The sequence below is a fragment of the Bos grunniens genome, chromosome 27 (assembly GCF_055505025.1).
Source record: "Bos grunniens cultivar Pamir isolate PY7600 chromosome 27, Bosgru_T2T1.0, whole genome shotgun sequence".
In the NCBI taxonomy this organism is placed as follows: domain Eukaryota; kingdom Metazoa; phylum Chordata; class Mammalia; order Artiodactyla; family Bovidae; genus Bos; species Bos grunniens.
Window position 1 is genome coordinate 24535787 of NC_141191.1, and position 24469 is coordinate 24560255.

The 24469-nt window shown below is 36.1% G+C and overlaps 1 protein-coding gene across 1 annotated transcript in view; it reads left to right on the forward strand.

The window, feature by feature from the left end:
- SGCZ (sarcoglycan zeta) overlaps positions 1-24469 on the forward strand; it is a 404913-nt gene that overhangs the window by 292477 nt on the left and 87967 nt on the right. The window contains exon 3 of the mRNA XM_086380721.1: positions 1232-1319. Within this exon, the coding sequence (XP_086236847.1) occupies positions 1232-1319 (88 nt within the window). The remainder of the gene's footprint in view (positions 1-1231; positions 1320-24469) is intronic.

A 24469-nucleotide genomic window follows, 5' to 3' on the forward strand; every position in this document is an offset into this window, starting at 1 on the left:
TATGAAAGCATTTTATTTACATTAACATAGAGATGACAAACCACTTACATGTTAAGGATGACATTGGGAGAGATTTTCATAGTTTCAATATCTTGGGTACAGGCTCCATGAGGACAGGTATTGTTTTATATTTTGACCCCTGAAATGTCTCAAGCCTGTACTTAATATATTCTTATTATTATCAAAATATTTTTGTTCAATGAGTAAATGAATGAACTATTTGTAAATGATCACCGTGCTTGTTTTAGACCATAAAAATATGAGAGTAGCCAGTTGTTAGTTACTTGTCTGAGGCAGTGGCAATAGCCTAGTACATAGATTTCTAAAACAGTGATACTGTCCTTCAAATAAATTATTTTACTGTTGAGTGCTCAATTGTGATAAAAGTAAACATCTAAGCAAGATTATTTATGCTAAAAGATAAGCTATCTTACATTCTCTTATTCTATATACCTCCTTTCTTAAATCATCTTATGATTTAGAAATCGTTCCTACTTGAGCTAGATACATAAGGTAATATCAATTTTATTATGATGATTTATTTGTCCATTCAATAAACATTTAGTAAATGCTTTCCTTCAGTAGTGTGCCAGGTAGTGGGAATAAAATTTGTCAACATGACTCCAAAGGTTCTTGTCCCATGGACATTTCCTCCTGTGACAGAAACAAATTAAAAACAAGTAAACACATACATTAGCAAAATAAATATGTCTTGGGATAAGTTCTCTGAACAAAATAAATGGAGATCAGGAGTTTGAGGATTGAATGAATCTGTAGTTACAGTGATCAGGGGAGGCACTTTCAAGGAGGAAACATTTAAGCTTAGACCTGAAAGTTCCAAGTTCAGCTTAAAAAGGGACTTCCCCATTTCTATGGAGTTTAACATATCTCCAAAGGCAGGCCTCTATGCCAAGGGAAGGGCGAGAAAAAGAGAAGTTACTTGCAGCAGTGATGTACGATAATCAGTAGTGTTGGAAATGTTTGCACCCCGTAGTTAATTCCTGTTTATCCAAATGGAAACATCCCTATTATGTCAAATAGTTATTAGGAAGCACCCTTATTATTTTGTATTTTTCAAACAGTGTTTGGGGTGTTAAAAGATCTGCTTAATATAAAACAAAGAAATAGAATTTTGATAATACCCAAACAAGTGCAATATACTTTTATATATAAAATCTTGACTATATTTCTATTTTTTATTTGATTTCTTTATTTTATACATGTTTCCCAGGATAGTCCACTGGTCTTACAGTCTGACAGGAATGTAACAGTGAATGCAAGAAATCACATGGGGCAGTTAACTGGACAGCTGACAGTAGGTGAGTGCTTCGGGGTAAAGATTGCTCACACCATCTTACTCCATTTAAAGCTCTGTGGTTGTTTAAATCGGGGAAAGCAAAATATATTCTTTCTCTAATATATTATTTCTCTCTATATACAGACATTCCTGTACAGCCCTATTAGCTTTCACAGGATTTGATTTCTCATAGGCTAGCTAAGGTCGTTGTTACTCTTGTCAATGTGTTAATGTGAGACTGAATTACATATATTTTGCTCTTATTACTCTTGAATTACGAAATGCACCATTTTCTAACAAATATCTCCCTAGTATATTAAATTATAGTAAATAGGCTTAAATAAACATGAAATGCAACATCATTTATCTTTTTTCTAAATAAATAATTTACTAAATATTATCTGCTTGTATAAATAAGAAATGGCATAATAATTGAATATAAACTTAACATTGACCAATTATAAATTTGATGTTTAAATTATACATAGTTAAGGTTTATAGGCTTTAGAAGTTGTAAATATGTTTTTGATAAAGTATTACTAATGTTTTCTCATTGTCAAAAATTTAGAGATTCATATTATATGGCATTGTTATTTAACTTAATTTCTATAAGAGGAATGGGAAATTAAGAGTCAGATATAATTATGTAAAACAAAGACTTGATTTTGGTTTAATTGCTAATATATTTTTGAAATACTGTATTTTTCTGTGGGAAAATTACCTAATACTTATTGATATTGTGTGTATGTGATAGTATATTATAAAGACTAAACTGCAATTTGGGGAGCTAAGTTATCTTTACTTTGATGAGAAATTAATTATAATTTAATGCAGATGTATATTTCCAGTATTTCTGATTAAATTACCCAAGAATATGACAATGAAATGTGAGATTTATAAATGTGAGCTTAATTCTGTCCACTTATTTCTAGGTATATGAAATATTTTTTGTTATGTATTCACTTCAATGAAGCCAAAAGTAAAATTTACATTGTGAAATTTTTGTATTCCAAAAAATATATAATTAAATTTTATTTATAATTGTTTAATTTATTTTGCTTTTTCTTTGCACTATAAAATATGGTCAATAGATATCCATCAATTGCTGTAATTTGATAGTATTTTGTGGTATGATATCAATTAAAAGGGGCTTCCCAGGTGGCACTAGTGGTAAAGAATCCAGCTGACAAAGCAGTAGACACAAGAGACATGGGTTTGATTTCTGAGTCAGATAGATTCCTGAAAGAGGAAATGGCAACCCCAGTATTCTTGCTTGGGAAATCCCATGAACAGAGGAGCTTAGCTGGCTGGAGTCCACGGGGTCACAGAGTCAGACAGACTGAGTGCTCGAACGCACGAACACACACACACACACACACACACACATCTATTACAAAGGGGAACTATAGGCTAAAGGACTAAAAATTAGAGAGAAGAACTATATCTATGGACACAAAAGTGAATCAAAATCACCAGGTACTTAATTTAAATGTTCATGTCAATTAACTATTGCTATGTTAGAACTACAGAAACAGGCCTAAAGTGGGCAGATTTTCCATCTCATTTTTTTCTTTTTAATGTAGAGAACTCTTAACGTAGAATAGAACTTTATTTTGCATTCTTTTCTAGATTTAAAAAAAGAAAAAGGTCCTTAGTGGAAATGCCAACCTGTAAATTAAACACACAAAGACTACATACCAAGGTCGACTGTCAAATATGATCACTACATAACTAGTGTACTGCCTGTGGAGCAAAGTGGCTGTTTGATTATACGAAAGATAATCAAATATCATTTACATTTCACTGCCTGCTTTCCTGCAGGAAACATAAAGAATTGTAGCATTGGACTTATGTTTTCAACCACTGTTCTAAGTTAATTTTAATATAGAATCAATACTTGCCAGTTATGTATGGGAAAAGAGAGAAGAATGAAGAGAGAGAGGAGTGGTGGGTTGGGGAGAAAGATTAAGCTTAGTTTCAGCTGAAGCAAATCAATAAGTTAATGATGCTCCAGCATATTTCTGTGGGAGCACAGAAGCACACTCATTCCAGTGAGGCTTAAACTGAAAACTGTTAATATCCTGCTCCTCTGGGTGTACTGTTGATGACCTCCATCTTTCCACCACTTGGTATTTCTCATTAACCATACCGAAAACAAAGGAAGAGTAGATAAAGGGGAGTTGGAGAGGGATAATGCATTCACATCCGGAGTCAAACCACATAGCACTCCAGAAAAAACTTCTCTCTTGGAGACTCTGTTTTCTCATCTCTAAAATAGAAATAAGGACATTTATTTAGACCTATACATAAGAATTGGGGAAATTTCAGTGTCTGCAAATCTTAGGGAATTATGTTGCTAATCTGTTATTATTTGGATGATGGTGTTTGTAAGTTTTGGTGTCACTTGAGTTACAAATACATCGTTAGAGTGTGAAAGATCTCATGATGCTTTTCTGTCCATTATGTCTGGAATTTTACTTGGGGAATACATGTTGTATTGTAATACTGTTGCAAAGATATACCACAAAACACATCACAGAAAGTGTGCCTGATGTGTGGATAATGCTTTAATCATGTCAGGATAAAATTATCTTTAGGTATAATTTGAAGAGATATTCAGACAAATTTAAGTAAGCTATTCAATCACTGTTCATTTTTAATCATATTGACATAAAGTAACCACTTTAAGCCTCTTTTCTTATTTCCTTTTTTTTCTTAATTTTTCAGTTTTTATTTAGGGACATGGTCCTGGGCATGGTCATATATATATATATATATATATATATATATATATATATATATATACATGAAGTAAAGGTGTTAAGTCGCTCACTTGTGTCCAAGTCTTTGAGAACAAATAAACTGTAGCCTTCCAGGCTCACCAGTCCATGGAATTCTCCAGGCCAAGATACTGGAGTGGGTTGCCATTGCCTTCTCCAGGGGATCTTCCTAACCCAGAGACAGAACCCAGGTCTCTGGCATTGCAGGCAGATTCTGAGCCTAAAGAAGCCCATATAACTATCTATCTATCTATATATAGATAGAGAGAGAGAGAGAACTTGCCTGTCAGTGCAGGAGACATGAGTTCAATCCCTGGGTCAGGAAATTCCCTGAAGAAGGAAATGGAAACCCACTCCAGTAGTCTTGCTTGGGAAATCGCTTGGACATAGAAGCCTGGCAAGCTACAGTCCATGTGGTCACAAAAAAGTCAAACACGGATATCGACTGAACAACAATATATGCCAATCCAGGCATGATAAAAGCTAAAGCTAAGTATTTTACCCTTGGATAAATTTTTAAAAAGACAAAATTTGTGTGTGCTTGAAGTTCCAGGCTTTACGTAAATTTCTGATATCAGAATCTCCCCACAAAGTTTGACTCTAATATTTTATGACCTTCATAACATAGTTGAAGATCAATGAACTCAAGATTTATTCCTACAGATTTCTCTTCATAGAATAAAGCTGAAAGAAAGGTATAAGATTATTAGCGGAAAGTGGGTAGAGAAAGTACAGGATCCCAGAAGTTCAGACTCCTTGAAGAAAAAAAAGAACTTAATTCTCAGAATCATTCTCCAAGTCAAATTTCCTGTTTTTTCAATCTGTAATTCCTATGTTATCAGGTCATTCCTTTTTTATACGAGAGATGAAAACTGTCTGATTTTAGGTGTTACATATTCATATATGTTGATAGTATGATACTTTATATTTTTCAGAACATTTCAAACAATGTAGATAAAATATGTAAATCATGGCAACCCACTCCAGTACTCTTGCCTGGAAAATCCCATGGACGGAGGAGCCTGGTAGGCTGCAGTCCATGGGGTTGCGAAGAGTCGGACACGACTGAGCGACTTCACTTTCCCTTTTCACTTTCATGCATTGGAGAAGGAAATGGCAACCCACTCCAGTGTTCTTGCCTGGAGAATCCCAGGGACAGCGGAGCCTGGTGGGCTGCCATCTATGGGGTCGCACAGAGTTGGACACGACTGAAGTGACTTGGCAGCAGCAGCAGTATTGTGAAACTTATCATAGTCACTCAGGAAAATTCTACAATGTGATCTATAAAGTAAAAACCATTTCCATAGGGCAGTGCAGATGAAATATTGTCATGCAGTTTTTATATAAACATTGTTCATAATACTGATAACAGTGATAATTAATGCTATAGTAATTAGATTTCCTAAAAATGTAATAATCTTTAGCACAGTATAATGGGGATAATTTGTTATCTTTTATTTACCAATAACATTATATTGATCTATAATGGAAAATATTTAAACTACTCTCGTAAGTAGTTTAAACAATATAAATGTTAATTTCAGCAAAACAATTCAGTTTTTTTTTTTTTTTGTAGCTCTTAGCCAATTTTGATCAAGGTATGGAATTCTATATTGCTTTTTCTTACATTCCCTTACAGGAATTGCTTATCTTTGATAAAGTAATAGCTAAAAGTAATAAGATATTTTTTCCATCTCTTACACCTTTTGTCATCAGTCTATAGTTGGAGGATACAAATAAAAGGATAAACTGAAAAGTTGAACAAGGAATGATAGTAGTGGATAGAACTAGTTTTTGTTCTTAATTATTTTTCTTCTATAGCCCCCTTATTTAAATCTCAGTCACAAGCAATGATGTTTGAGAAACCTAGAATGGCTGTTAATGGGGTCCTGTGTCATAAACAAGTTCCATGATGCCATGTCTACCATTATCCCAGTAAAGCATTAAGACTAATTGTGTATTAAATAATTATAATATCATTGTTCTAAAATTTACTTTTCAAATGTGCTAAAAATCACAACTGTATGCTTCAAATGGAATCTCATATGTCATCATAATTTTACTTGTTTAGCACTCAATACATTTAGAGAATCAATTAACTCCTAGGAACTGCTAGCTATTACCATCGGATCATTTACTCATCTTTGATATTCTTAAATCCATTTATCAAAAATCAGTGACATAACCAAATTATATAAAAACCTTAATTATAATCTACCAATATAACATCTCATTTTTTTCTTTATTCTATACTTCTTCAATGCTCAGAGTCATGGTTGTCTTAAGTCTGACTCTATGGTAATAAGAGAGAATATAATTTATAAGAAGTTAAACAAAATATTTACATTTAGTGCTAGTTTTCTTTTAACATTTCAAATTTTGAGGCTTAAACACCATATAATAATGAAAATGGTTATTAGTAGCTTCTGCAGCAGGGTTGATTCTGTGATTTCTTCTGAAAAAGCTTGCCTTCATTGCTTAAGGGGATTTATGAGGGGGCCCATCAGGGAGTAGGACATATAAGCAGTCTCTCTACCCAAATAAAGGTGTTTGTACTATCCTTTGCCTTTTCCAGGGGCTGTCAATCAGCTATGCACTTAGAAATCAAATATGTTTTACTCATGTCTAGAGAAGATACACTGAAGAAGAGACCGGCTACCCACTCCAGTATTCATAGGATTCCCTGGTAGCTCAGACAGTAAAAAAATCTGTCTGCAATGCAGGAGACCTGGGTTGAGAAGATCCCCTGCAGGAAGGCATAGCAACCCACTCCAGTATGGAGAATCCCATGAACAGGGGAGCCTGACAGGCTAAAGTCCATGGGTTGCAAAGAGCCGGACACGATTGAGCAACTAGGCACAGCACACCTCAGACAAGATAACCTTGATAAACAAACTTACAAATTAATTATGGTTCTGTAAGGAAAACATTTTTATTTTATTTGTTTTCTTAACATTTTGAGTAAATATACACAAATGAATGCAGTCTATAGGACAAAACAAATATTTTTGAAATATATTAAGTGTGTAAGAATACAAGTAAAAATGTACTAATGTACAAAATTACATTTACTACATTATTTGTCCATAGGAAAGCCATTTATAGCCTATTGATTACTTAAACTATATCGACCTTCCCTGTAATAAAGATGTAAAGGGAAATGTGACTGATGGCATGATCCCACTATATTTAAGGAGAAACATATAAGCTTCTTATAGGAAACCGGATATTCTTCTTTACATACACTGAATTACAAAGTATGCATTGTTTAGTTGAAAGAAAACAAGATGATATAGTGTAGACTATTTTTAGCATCTATGTCAAAAGAAGCATTGGGTGTGCTAATACTCTGGCAAAATGCTTTAAAGAAGGTTGAGCTCACAATAGCAAAATGCTGTTATATAAAAGCATTATAGGGAGCAAGAAACATAACATGTTTACCAGTTCAACTTAATTCAGTTCTAAGAATATAGCTTTATCTGCAAGAGATCATGTGTGTGTCTTTTAAATATTCCTTAAATGACATGCACTTACACCTGGGTTTGTTATTGATCAGAGAAAGTAAGAACCCAAATCCTCAGTGATTGTTACTGGATCTTTTCATTTAAGAAATAAAGTGAATCAGTGATAAAGCTGACATCCTTCGGTAAAAACTGAAAACACTAAGTTTCAACTATGTTGATGTCTCTGCTCACCTCAGTACATCCAAGACAGACAGACAGACAGAGACACACCCATACCCACAGCCACAGCAACAGGCCTCCCACAGAACTGGTACGTGGAGAGTACTGGGAATCATTCCTGAGTCTACTATTGCATACAGCAGGCTTGGTTGACACAGTAGCATTTTATTTCATGCAATTAATTAATTATGCCGCAGGTTAATTTGTCTTGAAGCTTTTCCAAAAATCATGGCAAAATAAAAATGCAGTAACACAGGCAGTGAGTAAAATAACATATTTTTTGCAGTAGCAAATTCAAATACAAATTTATTGTGCATATGTTATATAGAACAATAGCTTAAATATGTTTATAACGAGTTTTAAATAACATAATTTTAAGGAAAATGCTACTATTAAGAATTTAATATACACTAATGCAAGGAGATCCAACCAGTCCATTCTGAGGGAGATCAGCCCTGGGATTTCTTTGGAAGGTATGGTGCTAAAGCTGAAACTCCAGTACTTTGGCCACCTCATGCGAAGAATTGACTCATTGGAAAAGACTCTGATGCTGGGAGGGATTGGGGGCAGGAGGAGAAGGGGACGACAGAGGATGAGATGGCTGGATGGCATCACTGACTCGATGGACGTGAGTCTGAGTGAAATCCGGGAGTTGATGATGGACAAGGAGGTCTGGCGTGCTGCGATTCATAGGGTCGCAAAGAGTCGGACACAACTGAGCGACTGAACTGAACTGAACTGAATGCATATTAGATTGTCAAAACCACTGAGCATGTTTCTAATGTTCCACAAACTTATGCTATACATCTGAAGGTCTCACAATATCAGACACAAAATATGCTTGCTAAAAAGGCATTCTAATGTGACTAATTATTAAGATGTTTTAGAAAACCAAAAAAATCAGCCCATAAATTTAAAATTATCTTTCAGATCAAATTATCTTTAAATTATAGGAATATATGGATTTTCACTAATATTATTATGAATCTAATCATATGAATTATATATCACATTATTGTAGAAGAGTATGTTGACCTAGAAAAACCATAATTTTCTCATAAACTAGTTTTAGAAAGAAATTATGCTTTGATAGTTAATAACATAGATTCAGGGGCCAACCTAATCCAAGACGTGTCATTTCCAACTCTGTGACCATATACAAATTACTCTGGGCAGTCTCTCCAGGCATCTGTGAGAATCACACAAGTACTAATACAGTAGATGTGAGAATGAAATCAGTGAATATATGTGAAGTGCTTGGAACATTTCCTGGAGCAGGGTATGCATTATGTATACGTTAGTAACTATAAATTTTATTTCATATACCTGTAAATAATTCTGTGTAATTGACCAAGCCTCTCAATTTTATTTTCCTTATCTATAAAAGGAATATTATTTAAGATTGTCTCCATGGTTCTTTCCTGTTCCAAGTCTTAAAGTGAAAAATTATTTTTTTATGTTTAGAGAAATTAGTTGATAAATCCTTTGGTCAATTAACTTCCCCACACTCCTGACAAAAAATGACATCTAATTTGATTATTGACATCTTAGCCCCAAATTATATGCACATATTTTTCATTGAAATGGAGAATGTAAATAAGCGCAATTAAATCAGCATGTTGTAATTCTTTCATCAGATTATGGCTTATAAAAGTTTGTTTCTTATTGAAAGTTAATCCACAAAATAATTCAGTAAGTGCCATCAGCTTATTTTTGTCTATACTAAACATCAGCATGTTTTGTCCCTAAATGAATAGAGAAAAATGTAGATGAGGGTTTTATAATAAATATTTAAAGACCCCTAAAGTGACATGTAATCTTGCGTTAAAGCAATTACTGTGAACACCTGGGAATCGCTTAACTGACTGCAGATGGTGTAGGACATGTAAAAAGTAGAAGGTTACAGATTATTCTCACGTACCAAATTTATGTTTTCTGTCATTGACTCATTTTTTTAACTTAGAGAATACTGTAATAGTCTGGGACAACTTAATAAGGATGAGTATTTTATGTAAAATAAGTTGTGCAAACCTTGAAGAGTGGATCTACAAAACATTTAGGATTAACTTTGAATGTACATTTTAAATGATTAAATACATTGTTGAATTTTTTGTTCATTATTAAAATTCATTCATTCATTTACATTAATTAAACTAACATTAATTTATCAGTTTAGGAAATAAATGCCTCTGATATGAGGGAAAAGATGGCATTCCTGGAAATTAGGACCCCAAATCAGTATAACTCAGGTATAGAGTTATAATGCCTGAAGGAAAGACAAAAATGTACATTTTTGAAACATTTTATTACAGTATTTTATATCATGTGTTAACATTCTAAAGCATTATACTACCTTTTAAAGTTAGTGTTTGTATTTAATTTAATAATTTCTCAAGCATCTGTATATTTAGGAGCGCAGCATCAAGTCATACCAAGAATATTTCTTCCTGGAGGACCTAGACCAAGTTCTGAAAGAATGGTCTGGCTAGTCTTGTCCAGCATGTGCCTGCCTCTGTCCTTCTCTTCCAGGGTTTTGATGCCTTAGTCTGAGATCAGTCACTGCGTTTCCACCAGGCCATCTCCACTCAGCAGTGCTCTGTGCTATGGTACTAAGGCCAGCCCTCCAAGGTGTTGGCCTAGACTTCTCAGAACCAAAGGTTGCCCATCAGCTAGGATTGTCACTGGATCCCAAGGTTTTGTTTGACAGGAAAATGGCTTTGAACTTGCTCTCCTTCTGGCAAAACATATGTTTTTCAACATATAGTCTTTGGTAATAATGCTGTTAGTTGTCAAAGAAATAAATCTAGTCTTGAGTATGTAGACATGAGAATGAGAGGTGAAATATGGTAATTATAATCATATTAATAGTATAAAAGTGGCAGACACCTGCATCATAGCGCTCTCAGGCCAATCCATCTCTTTATATAATGATAAACAGAGATAATACAGATATTTTTCAACAAATATAATGCACATATTTGTGAACAGTTTCTAACTTCGTAATACTGAGGAAAGCACTGAAGCGATGGATAAACATTTTATTCATTCTATAATTATGTAAAACTATTCAGAATATGCTATGACTATAGCTCAGTATTTCAACTTTAATATTAAGCAGTTGCAATACTTTTTAAAAAAATGATACATTACAGAGCTCATCAAAGGATCTGTGTGCATGGTACATCCTGTCTGACTCTATGGACTGTAGGATAAAAGTAGAATAAACAAAATATTGGGCTTCCCAGGTGGTGCTAGTGGTAAAGAACCTGCGTGCCAATGCAGCAGACACAAGATTCATGGCTTCAATCCCTGGGTCGTGAAGATCCCCTGGAGGAGGGCATAGAAACCCACTCCAGTATTTTTCCCTGGAGAATCCCATGGACAGAGGCTATAGTCCATGAGATTGCAAAGAGTTGGACACGACTAAGTGGCTGAAAATGCACACAAAACAGTAAAATAGCGGTTTCCATTTTCATATTTTAGGCATTTAATTAGCATTATGGCTATATGACTTACCTGGAATTAATGAGTCTACAGCCTATACGCTGAGCCCAACTTTGTTTTTAATGAGGCTCCATTTGTGGGACCTCAGAACTGCAGGTGTACTTGAGTTTCATGTATAATTGACTTACAGAACATGCAGTTTTGTGCTGGCATTAAAAAGAAACTTGTCTTTGGAAATTTGGTTAATGGGGCCTACAGTTCACAAATGTAAGGTTATGAGACTAATTATCAGCAGACATCTGGTGGTAGGGAGCTAAATAAAATGTAGGGGTCCATGTGTACACAGATTATTTACTTCAGTATCAGGGGCCTTACATGACATCTCAGCCAAACCTAGTCTACAAAAGAACAGTACTAATTGCCAGGTCATGGAATAGAGGGAGATAAGCCATCAGAGGCCATTATTTATGATGGTCCAGATCTGAAAACTACATTAGCTCTTTTTGCTTAAGATTCATTTCATATTATGTATCTATTTTTATATATAATTTTGGAGATATTCCAAGTAAGATAATGCATCATCAGAAAAATATAGCATGGGAAGAGAAAATTGAGTATAAGCATAGGGGAAAAATAGGCCATAGCAATTCTTTTTTCCAAGTTTTTAGTGGATTTTTGACAATACACTTGTAATGAGGAGACAACATTTCCAAAATCTCTTAAAAGTACCATAAGATTAATGTCAATCTTTAATCTGCATTTGTTGGTTAATGTATCTAATCAGCTTTGCAATATTTTTTCACAATATTATCTTTGGATATTTTGTCTTGTATTCTCCTGAAATCAATAATACCACTCCTATACACTCCTTTTATGTAATGATTTTGGCATGGCTTTTTTGAATCTTCCATTCTGAGGTCACATGCCTGCTGCTTTGCTTTCTAAATGCTCACAAACACTACAGTCTAATGTATAATACTCCATCTTCCTTTAACCCCCGCCCCCAAGGAATAAAAGCATGCTGACGACTCAGACTGCTTGGACCTCACATTCTCTCATGTCACAATATTTAGAACAAAACCTCTCATTTTCATCTTACATTATTTTGCCATTCTTTATCATTCTATGAATATAACAGGCCAGTCATGCAGTTTTTTGGGGAGGGTAGGGATTTGTGGGGCAGGTGATTCTAAAGGAATAAACTTCCTTTCCCCAGGTCTCTGTGTTCTTGAGTCTTCGTGACTGTCTCCTTCCTCTCCTCCCCTGCTGGCTCATTTCTCACCCAGTTTGTGAACTATTTTAATGGAATCAGTAAATTTATCCACAACTCTTTACAAGGAGACTAGTCAAACAAAGTTCCCATTTAATCATAGGTATTTTCACATTCAAAGCTCTGAGAAATCAAAAATTACAGTTTAAAAAATTATAAATTTACAAAAATTACAATTACTGAAATAAAAGATATGGATGGTATCAAGTGCCAGAATGGATGCAGAGCTCCTGGAATACCTACACTGTGCTACTGGAAATGCAAAATGATCCAGACACTCAGGCAAAGATTGCCTGTGTCCTATCAAATTAACAAGGTCACATGGGTCTTGTTAAATCACTTTTAATAAGATCTGTGGTACAAACAGCCTCTTACAACAACAGAAGAGAAGATTCTACACATGGACATCACCAGATGGTCATTACCAAAATCAGATTGATTATATTCTTTGCAGCCAAAGATGGAGAAGCTCTATATAATCAGCAAAACCAAGACCAGGATCAGGCTGTGGCTCAGACCATGAATTCCTTATTGCCAAATTCAGACTTAAATTGAAGAAAGTAGGGAAAACCACTAGACCATCCAGGTATGACCTAAATCAAATCTCTTACAATTATACAGTGTAAATCACAAATAGATTCAAGGGATTAGATCTGATAGACGGAGTGCCTGAAGAACTGTGAACGGAGGTTCGTGACATTGTACAGGAGACAGTGGTCAAGACCATTCCCAAGAAAAATAAATTCAAAAGGGCAAAAGGGCTGTCTGGCGAGACCTTACAAACAGCTGAGAAAAGTAGAGAAGCTAAAGGTAAAGAGAAAAGGAAAGACATACCCATTTGAATGCAGAGTTCCAAAGAAGAGCAAGGACGGATAGGAAAGCTTTCCTCAGTGATTGATGCAAATAAATAGAGGAAAACAATAGACTGGGAAAGGCTAGAGATCACTTCAAGAAAATTAGAGATACCAAGGGAGCATTTCATGCAAAGATGGGCTCAATAAACGACAGAAATGGTATGGACCTAACAGAAGCAGAAGATATTAAGAAGAGGTGTCCAGAACACAAGGAACTATACAAAAAAGATCTTCATGACCCACATAACCACAATGGTGTGATCATTCACATACAGTCAGACATCTTGGAATGCAAAGTCAAGTGGGCCTTAGGAAGCATCACTACAAAGCTAGTGGAGCTGATGAAATTCCAGTTGAGCTATTTCAAATCCTAAAAGATGATGCTGTGAAAGTGCTGTACTCAATAGGCCAGCAAATCTGGAAAATGCAGCAGTGGCCACAGGACTGGAAAAGGTCGGTTTTCATTCCTATCCCAAAGAAAGGCAATGCCAAAGGATGCTCAAACTACCACACAATTGCACTCATCTCACGTGCTAGCAAAGTAATGCTAAAAATTCTCCTCACCAGGCTTCAACAGTATGTGAACCATGAAATTCCAGATGTTCAAGCTGGTTTTAGAAAAGGCAGAGGAACCACAGATCAAATTACCAACATCTGCTGGATCATCGAAAAAGCAAGACAATTCCAGAAAAACATCTGTTTTGCTTTATTGACTATGCCAAAGCCTTTGACTGTGTGTATCACAACAAATTGTGGAAAATTCAAGAAATGGGAATACCAGAGCACCTTATCTGCCTCCTGAGAAATCTGTATGCAGGTCAAGAAGCAACAGTTAGAACTGGACATGGAACAACAGACTGGTTCCATATCGGGAAAGGATTGTCACCCTGCTTATTTAACTTATATTCAGAGTACATCATGCAAAATGCCAGGCTGGATGAAGCACAAGCTGGAATCGAGGTTGCTGGGAGAAATACCAATAATCTCAGATATGCAAGTGACACCACCGTTATGGCAGACAGCAAAGAACTAAAGAGCCTCTAGATGAAGGTGAAAAAGGAGAGTGAAAAAGCCGGCTTAAAACTCAGCATTCAAAAAACTAAGGTCATGGCATCTGGTCCCATCACTTCATGGCAGATAAATCGGGAAACAGTGGAAACAGTGAGAGATTTTATTTTGGTGGGTTCCAAAATCACTCAGATGGTGACTGCAGCCACGAAATTAAAAGGCACTTGCACCTTGGAATTAAAACTATGACCAACCTGCTGCTACTGCTAAGTCACTTCAGTTGTGTCGGACTCTGTGCGACCCCATAGACAGCAGCCCACCAGGCTCCCCCGTCCCTGGGATTCTCCAGGCAAGAACACTGGAGTGGGTTGCCATTTCCTTCTCCAATGCATGAAAGTGAAAAGTGAAAGTGAAGTCGCTCAGTCGTGTCCAACTCCTAGTGACCCCATGGACTGTAGCCTACCAGGCTCCTCCGTCCATGGGATTTTCCAGACAAGAGTACTTGAGTGGGTTGGCATTGCTTTCTCTGATAACCAACCTAAAGAGCATATTAAAAAGCAGAGACATTACTTTACCAACAAAGGTCCATCTAATCAAAGCTATGGTTTTTCCAGTAGTCATGTTTGGATGTGAGAGTTGGACCGTAAAGAAAGCTGGGCACCGAAAAATTGGTGCTTTTGAACTGTGGTGTTGGAGAAGACTCTTGAGAGTCCCTTAGACTGCAAGGAGATCCAACCAGTCCATCCTAAAGGAAATCAGTCCTGAATATTCATTAGAAAGACTAATGCTGAAGCTGAAACTCCAATACTTTGGCCACTTGATGTGAAAAACCAACTCATTGGAAAAGACCCTGATGCTGGGAAAGATTGAGGGCAGGAGGAGAAGGGGACGATAGAGGATGAGATGGCTGGATGGCATCACCGACGTGATGGACATGACTTTGACTAAGCTCTGGGAGTTGGTGATGGACAGGGAAGCCTGGCATGCTATTGTTCATGGGGTCACAAGAAGTTGGACATGACTGAACAAATAAACTGAACTGTAGTACAAATCTAACCATAGTTCTTTCTCAGGCATCGAAAGTGTATAATTTAGTGTCATTTGCTGCCAAGATCCTTGTTGTGTTTGGCCTGGATCCTTATTAACTATTGAAATCACTGAGTCCTCATTATTGATTGAAAGTTAGCTTAGCATCATTTCAAGTTCAGGCTTGGTTACTAAAATTATTTGCAAATAATTTCCAGCAAGCATTACCATTACTAAAGCTTCTTCTACCTGTTTTTTGTTCTACCTGGTTTTATGTTTATGCTTCTAATTGTTGGAGCAGGCAATGGCACTCCACTCCAGTACTCTTGCCTGGAAAATCTTATGGATGGAGGAGCCTGGAAGGCTGCAGTCCATGGGGTCGCTGAGGGTCAGACATGACTGAGTGAGGACATGACTGAGCGACTTCACTTTCACTTTTTACTTTCATGCATTGGAGAAGGAAGTGGCAACCCACTCCAGTGTTCTTGCCTGGAGAATCCCAGGGATGGGGGTGCCTGGTGGGCTGCCGTCTATGGGGTCACACAGAGTCGGACACGACTGAAGTGACTTAGTAATAGCAATGCTGCTTTATCACACATAGGTGGGTAGCTACCAAATATACCTCTAAATTTTCTTCTATTTTTCTTTAATCACAAGATTTAATCACCAAAAAGCCAACCATTCTTGGGTGTGTCCACCTGATGGTCATGCTTATCTCAAATTCAACAGAAAACTAACTACTGGGTATTTTCAAGAAGCTAACAAATAATCTATATCTGCCTATGTATTTAGTTTTAAAAGACAGTGGAGGCTAATTATCCTTTCAACACTAATATGCCATATATAGAAAAAATTTTAATGAAATTAATACTGGAGTGGGTTGCCATTTCCTTCTCCAGGGGATCTTCCCAACCCAGGGCTCGAACTCAGGTCTCCCGCATTGTGGGCAGACGCTTTACCATCTGAGCCACCAGGGAAGCCCCTCAGAAAAAAATTTAATTAATGAAATCAATTAGCTTTCCTGAAAATGTCAAATTTCTCACCCATAATCAACTGACCATTTAGAATAGCCATAACTTTTTTGAGTGGACACTAAATAAGATACCTCAACTTCTTGATAACCTTAAAGCTCAATGAAAATAGAAAGTATCTATGAGTACTATAGAGATTGTTGAAATGATATTAATAGCAATGCAAACAATGTTAACTACTGAAAATTACGCGTACTATGTTGAATAGTTCATGGTTCTTAGGAATAAGTATTTTCAAAGGAGAATACACTTATAATATAAAAGAAAGAAATACTGCAAAGCTGCTTTTGTGTCAGAAAATAGCTCATGAGGTCACTGGCTGAGGATAAAAAATAACGAACACCAAAAATACTTTCTCAAAATACACCAAAGAATTTTCTTTATGTGCAGAATGTTTAACATATTGAGGAAAATATTGGTTGGGTCAGTATAAGTATCAAGAATAAATAGTTTTGATAGAGAATCTGGTAAGTGTTTCAAGGAAAGAATATCATGTTGCATTAGAAATAATTTAATAATGATCATGATCTCTAATGGACTTTCTGGCCTCCTTCCACTTTTTCTTTTATTGTGCCTCTTCCCCCCTAGTCATTTTATTATTTTTATGATACCATAATAAAAGCTTTTCTATGGCAGAACATCAATAGATCTGAAATTATACTTTTCTTTCTTTCTGTGTAGCAGACATAAGCAAAGTAATCAAAATAAAGAAACATTATTTTAGCATAATTGAGCTTTTACCTATGGACTTAATTCAAGAAGCACAAAGTTACGTAACATGTAGTAAGTTGTGCTGGTGATTTTTGGTTCAAAGTCATGGAAGGCACAATTAGAAAGTTTGAATACTTCTCTGACCACCAATTCTGCATGCTTCTAGCCTTCAGAGCTAGAAATATCTTCTGGGCACTTGCCACTGCTTATACCCCCTCCGTTTTTTACACCATCCCTCCCATACCCAGTGCTATCTTATCTGCCAACAAGGAGAATACTAAACGTATTGCAGTATGACCATTGGTTCTGTTCTATGCTTGGCACTCCCATACCCTAGTAAATGTATTCTAAATGTATTGATGTAACAAATAATTATCTAGTTTGTCCAGAGAAGTAGTTTGCATATGGTAAAACTAGGCTTAAACTTGAAAAATTGGGTTAGAATTGTATCATTTTCAAGGTAAAAAAAAAAAAACAAAACTGAGCATTATTTGTTACAAAGAATCATTTTACAAGTTTGAGCTCAGAATGGCACATTAATATTAAGGATATGTTTTGTGATGTAAATTAAAAATAAGCCAATTATTTGGGTACAAGTAGCATGTGCCCAGAAAATGCAGGTATATTTAATGTGTCTTTGTTTGGTTTCCTGAAAACAGAGATAGTCAGCTGGGTGCAGACATCATACTGGGGAGTGGTTTTTAGAGGCGAGATGGTTGGATGGCATCACTGATTCAATGGACATGAACTTGGGCAAGCTTCAAGAGATAGTGAGGGACAGCGAGACCTAGTGTGCTGTAGTCCATGGGGTCACAAAGAGTCAGACACGACTTGGCAAGTGAACAGCAGCAAATGTAATGTGGAAAGCAGGAACACAGGACTGGGCAAGAGAAGAAGCTAGTCCTTAACACCCTACAATTGGGGCTTCAGCTGATCCTGCAAGGAGGATCTCAGGGACCAACTGCTGCTGGGAGTTCAGCATCAGTTCAGTTTTCTGGAAGTGAAGGAAGTGGACTCTGGAACCAGACTATAAGAGTTTTAATCTCATGCATCCTATTAATAGTAAGCTGTGTGATTTGATCAAGTTAGTCAACCTCTCTGTGCCTGAGTTTTCTGTGAAATGGGTTTAATGATAATACTTGTGGACTTACTTTGATAATTGAGTTGATGTAAGTGAAGATCTTAGAAAATTTTAAGCACTATAGGAGTCTGCCTGCTATTATTAGCCATAGTGAAAAGAAATAAAGTGTAAGTTGCTCAGTTGTGTCTGACTCCTTTTGACCTCAGGGACTGTAGCCATGGGATTCTCCTGGCAAGAACACTGGAGTGGGTAGCCATTCCCTTCTCCAGGGGAACCCAGGAAAGGAACCTGTGTTTCCTGCATTGCAGGCAGATTCTTTGCCGTCTGAGCCATGTACAGTAGTAGGAGTAGCATTAGTTTTGTAAGGGGAGATCAAGTAGAAGAAACTCTTTACTGAGATTATTCTAATTTATATTGGGTGGTATAGATGATCAGTCAAGGTAACATTTCATTCTAGCATCTTAATTTTAATAAGCGTTATCACTTGATTTATCGGTATAGGCAGGTGCTTCCACATGTCATGACATTCATGAAGCTGCTGCTGGGCGATAAGCACAATTAAATTACCCGCAGCATCTGGCCCTTTAACCAGTCACTGACAGGACATTAAGGTTTTATATTGGTTTCCTCTTAGCTTTCTGACATTCCAACAGCTCATTAACTCTGGTCAAAAAAGTACTATTCTAGATATGAATATTTTAGATGAACATAAAAATAAATAGTGAATTTAATGTCTTCTATTAATTACATCATTTTACATTGATATTTATTGAATATATACATTAATAAGTAATCTGAACTCTACAATATACATCTTTATTCATTAAAATGATCCACTGTCTCCAAAATTAACTTACAAATGTAAAGCAATTCTAATAAAAATACTAATGGATATTTTACAACTGGATGAAATGTTTCCAAAATAATATTATTTAAGTGAAAAGCCTAGAGAATTTTAATAAGTGTACATCAAGCATTGTAAGCACAATAACTAGTCTGGGATTAGAAATACCAAGAACAGTAGAACATGATATAAACCTGAGGATGATACGTATAATAGTTCAATATGAGATAAAGATAGCCTTTCAAATCAGCAAAGAAGTGAGAGGAGGAATTACTTATTTAAAAAGTTAGATTCATATAATTGGTTAACAGCTTAGAGGAAAAAGTTAAATCTCTATGTCTTTAAACAATAAAATAAATTGACCGTACAGTAAAAGTGTTAATTTAAATTTTAAACAAATAATGGGAAAATATAATAGAAAAACTATATGAGAAGAGCCAGCAGATTTTGTGTAGAGAAAATGTTCTAGAGTATACTCCACATCAGAAGCTGCAGGAAAACCAGTTGATTGAAAGCTAAAATTCTTCTGAAAGTCAATAATCCATAAACAAAACTGAATTAAATCACAGCAAAAGCACATCTCAGGTGAGGCTTTATGAAGGCTTCTGGTAGGTGGTGCCATTCCTCTTGGTCTCTTGGAGAATTCCTGCTCCGGCTGTGTTTTTCCCACTCTCTTTTGGTTTTGAGTCCCCACACCCACTTCTGATTGGAGTCCACTCTGTGATAGACTAGTTGGGATTACATCTCTGTTGTTGTCATGATAATTTATCTAATGTGTATAATGTGCTAGCTATTATAATGTGGATTTGTTGAATATTCTTAATTTTTAACAAATGTTTATTGAGTCCCACCATGTATCAGGCACTATGCCAGGACTGAAGATACAGTGATGAGCAAAAGCAAAAATGGTTGACTCTAGTGGGAATCACAGTTGTTAATCTGTCAATCATAAAATCACATCTGAATGTACATACATGGTAAGTGCCTTGGAGCTAGTGGTAAAGAACTTGCCTGCCAATACGAGAGACTTAAGAGACCCGGGTTTGATCCCTGGGTTGGGAAGATTCCCTGGAGAAGGGTATGGCAACCCACTCCAGTATTCTTGCCTAGAGAATTCCCATGGACAGAGGAGCCTGGCAGGCTAAAGTCCATGAGGTTGCAAAGAGCTGCTCATGACTGAAGCAACTTACCACCCAAGAAAGTATTTAATAATTTGTCAATTGTCTTCTGACATAAATTTTCCCAGTTCAGAACTACCATTTTTCTAGAAGTTGATCCAATCTTCTTTTCCAAGTTTTTCGCACACATGTGCACACACAATGACACATGTACATAAGAGGCTGCTGATAGTTACACTGTCTACATTTTGAACCTGTAGAAGTGATTTGCATTTTCATTTGTTGGCCTTCCTCCCCGAAAGCTCCTGGCCTCTCTATTTTATGCCCCTTTCCTTAGTTTCTGCTTGAAATTTAATTCTTTTCCAATTTTTGCAGACCAAATGAATTCTTCACTTCAATTTGTTTTTTAACCTCTGTGTTCCTGGCCAAATACCCGTGAATATGCTGTCTCAACAATTAACATAAGATAACTTGTGCAGATTTTGAAAGTTTTCTTTCCTTTTGTGCTTCTCACAATTTTAGATATCGGAAGTGGCTATAATCTTTTTTTTTTAAATCATATTAAGGTAGCTCCCTTTATTTATTTTTTTTACTGTTTTGCACCTTTAAAAATCATTAGTATATTGTAAATGTTCTGAAATACTTTTTCTTCATCTATTAAAATAATCATGACTTTCTTTCTGTTTTATTCAGCCAATTGAGTGAGTTACATTATTCATTTATACTTTTATTTTGAAATAATCATAGAACTGGAAGTTGCATAAACGTGTGCAAGGAGATTCTGAACATCTTTCCTCCCTACTCCTGAAATGCCTTATCTTGTGTAACTGTGATATATATAATATCAAAGCCAGGAAATGGACCTCAGTACAATACATAGTTTATTCAGACTTCACCCGTTCTACATGCACTCTTAATTTGTGTGTGTGTGTGTGTGTGTGTAGACTTCTATGCAGTTGTACCACTTATGTATTCAATACCTTCATTTAATTACCTCCACATCAAGATACGTAACTCTTCCACTCTAAAGTTCTCTTGTGCTCTTACAGGTCCAGCTTTTTTAATGTCTTATTTTGTTGACTAGAAAATTTAGAACTACAGTGAATGAGTGGAAAAAAACCAGCATCCTTGCCTGCTTACTGATCTTGGGGAAAAAATACAGTTGCCCCTTGAACAACATGGGTTTGAACTGTGAGGGTCCACTCATAAGCATATTTTTTTCAATAGTAATTACTATAGATAATCAATAGTAATTACTATGACCCAAGATTAGTTGAATTAGTGGATGAAGAAGAACAGATATATAAGGACCTCAGTTAGGAAGGAACCTTTGCAATGTGGAGGGCAGACTGTAAATTATAGCTGAATTTCTTATTGCAGGGAGAGTTGTCGCCCCTAACTCCCAGCTGATCAAGGGTCAACTGTATTCAGCCTTTCTAATGTTAGATATAGGTTTGATCTTATTTTATTTTTAGGGGCATAGATGATTTGTTTTTATTATAAAACAACTCCTTTTGTTATTAAAAAAATATAACTCTCTCAGGAATCTTAACAAAGGAAAAGAATATTTCACACTCAGAGAATAGACACTGGGATGCAAAATAGGTCTAAATTGAAGAAGTTCTCTACTTCTAGTTTGCTGAGAATTCTTTACATGTATAGATGTTAGACTTTGACAGATACTTTTCTGCATCAATTTATATTATTACATGGTTTGTCTTTTTATAACTTTTCATTTTAAAATTGAATTGTAGTTGACACACTATACTATATTAGTTTCAGGTGTGCAACATTGTGATTCAACATTTTATATACATTGTTGAATTTGATCACTACAGTAAGTCTGCTGCTAAGTCGCTTCAGTCATGTCTGACTCTATGCGACCCCATAGACAGCAGTCCACCAGGCTCCCCTGTCCCTGGGATTCTCCAGGCAAGAACACTGGAGTGGGTTGCCATTTCCTCCAATACATGAAAGTGAAGAGTGAAAGTGAAGTCGTGTCTGACTCTTAGCGACCCCATGGACTGCGGCCCACCAGGCTCCTCCTTCCATGGGATTTTCCAGGCAAGAGTGCTGGAGTGGGGTGCCATTGCCTTCTCCGACAGTAAGTCTAGTAACCATCTATCACCACACAAAATTACTGTGATAGTATTGAATGTATTCATTACACTGTACATTACATCTCAGTGACTTTATTTTATATCTGGACATTTATACCTTTAAATCCCTTTAACCTATTTTTCCTAGCATCCTACTCTGCCTCCTGTTTGGTGAACCCTTGTTTGTTCTCTGTATCTATAAATCTGTTTCTGTTTTGTTTATTCATTTTTTTAGATTACACATATAAGCGAAATCATACAGCATTTGTCTTTGTCTGACATTTCAACCGGGGCTTCCCTGGTGGCTGAGACAGTAAAGAATCTGCCTGTAATGCAGTAGACTGAAGTACAACTGCTGGGTATTTCATTTATCTTAATACCCTCCAAGTCCATCCATGTTGACCCAAATGGTAAAATTTCATTTCAAAATTTTCAGTGTCTGAGTAACACTCATCTATAGATGAACACTTAGATTGTTTCCATATCTTGTCTATTGTAAATAAAGCTACAGTGAATATAAGGGTGCACGTATCTTTTCAAATTAGTGTTTTTGTTTCTTTGGATAAACACCCAGAAGTGGAAATTCTGGATGATTTGGTATATCTATTACTAGTAATTTTTGAGGACTCTCCATACTGTTTTCCATAGTGGTTTAACCAATTTACATTCCCACCAACAGTGTACCAGGGTTCCCTTTCCTCCACATCCTCTTCAACACTTTCTTTCGTGGTCTTTTTGATAATAGTAATTCTGAAAGATGTGACGTGAAATTTACATAATAAACTAAAGTTCAGTTAAAGAATTTGAAGTTAACAGTTCTTTCGTTTCACCTCTCGGACAATACTGTGCCGCCTATTCTGGTCTCCGTGGTTTTAAAGGAGAAATAATTCAAAAGAATTGATGTTTTCCTAAAGGTTGTTATTGTTCAGTCACTAAGTCACATCTGACTCTTTGCAACCCCATGGACTGCAGCACGCCAGCCTTCCTTGTCCTTCACTGTCTCCTGGAGTTTGCTGAAGCTCATGTCCATTGTGTCAGTGATGCCATCCAACCATCTCATCCTCTGTCACCCACTTCTCCTTCTGTCCTCAATCTTCCCCAGCATGAGGGTATTTTCCAATGAGTCAGCTCTTCGCATCAGGTGGCCAAAGTATTGCAGCTACACCTTCAGCATCAGTCCTTCCAGTGAATATTCAGGGTTGCTTTCTTTTAGGATTGACTGGTTTGATCTCCTTGTGGTCCAAGGGACTCTCAGGAGTCTTCTCCACAGTTTAGAATCATCAGTTGTTCGGCACTCCGTCCGACTCTGACATCCATACATGACTACTGAAAACACCATAGCTTTGACTATATGGACCTTTGACCACAAGTGATGTCTCTGCTTTGTAATATGCTGTCTAGGTTGGTCATAGATGTTCTTCCCAGGAGCAAGCGTTTTTTAATTTCATGGGTACCATTGCCATCCACAGTGATTTTGGAGCCTAGGAAAGTAAAATTTGTCACTGTTTCCACATTTTCCCCATCTATTTGCCATTAAGTGATGGAACTGGATGCTATGATCTTATTTTTTTGAATGCTGAGTTTTAAGCCAGCTTTTTCACTCTCCTTTTTAACCTTCATCAAGAGGTTCTTTTTTTTTTTAATCTTTATTTTATTTTTAAACTTTACATAATTGTATTAGTTTTGCCAAATATCAAAATGAATCCACCACAGGTATACATGTGATCAAGAGGTTCTTTAGTTCCTCTTCCCTTTCTGTCATTAGAGTGCCATTTCTAAAGGTAATGCATCTTTTCTCTCTGGTTGCTTTCTAGACTTTTTTCTTCGTTTTTAGTTTTCAGAAGGTTAATTATGTGTGTTTTGTGTTTCTTTGTTTCTATCCCATTTTAACTCCTTAACTTTGTAGTTTTTTTGCCTAGATTTGGGGAGAATTCATCCATTGTTTCTTTGAATAATTTTTCAGCCCTTCATTCTACCTTCTTTCTTTCTGGCACTCTAATGATACACATGTTAGATCTGTTGTTACTGTCCCACAGTCCCTGATGATCTGTTTACCATTTCTGGTCTTTTATTTTTCTGTTGTTCTAATTAAGTAATGTTATTGATCCATCCTGAAGTTCACTGATTCTACCTTCTGTCATTTCCACTTTACTCTTAGTCTCTCCAGCAGGTTTTTATTTTATTTTCATTATACTAGTATTCAGTTCTACAGTTTCCACTTGA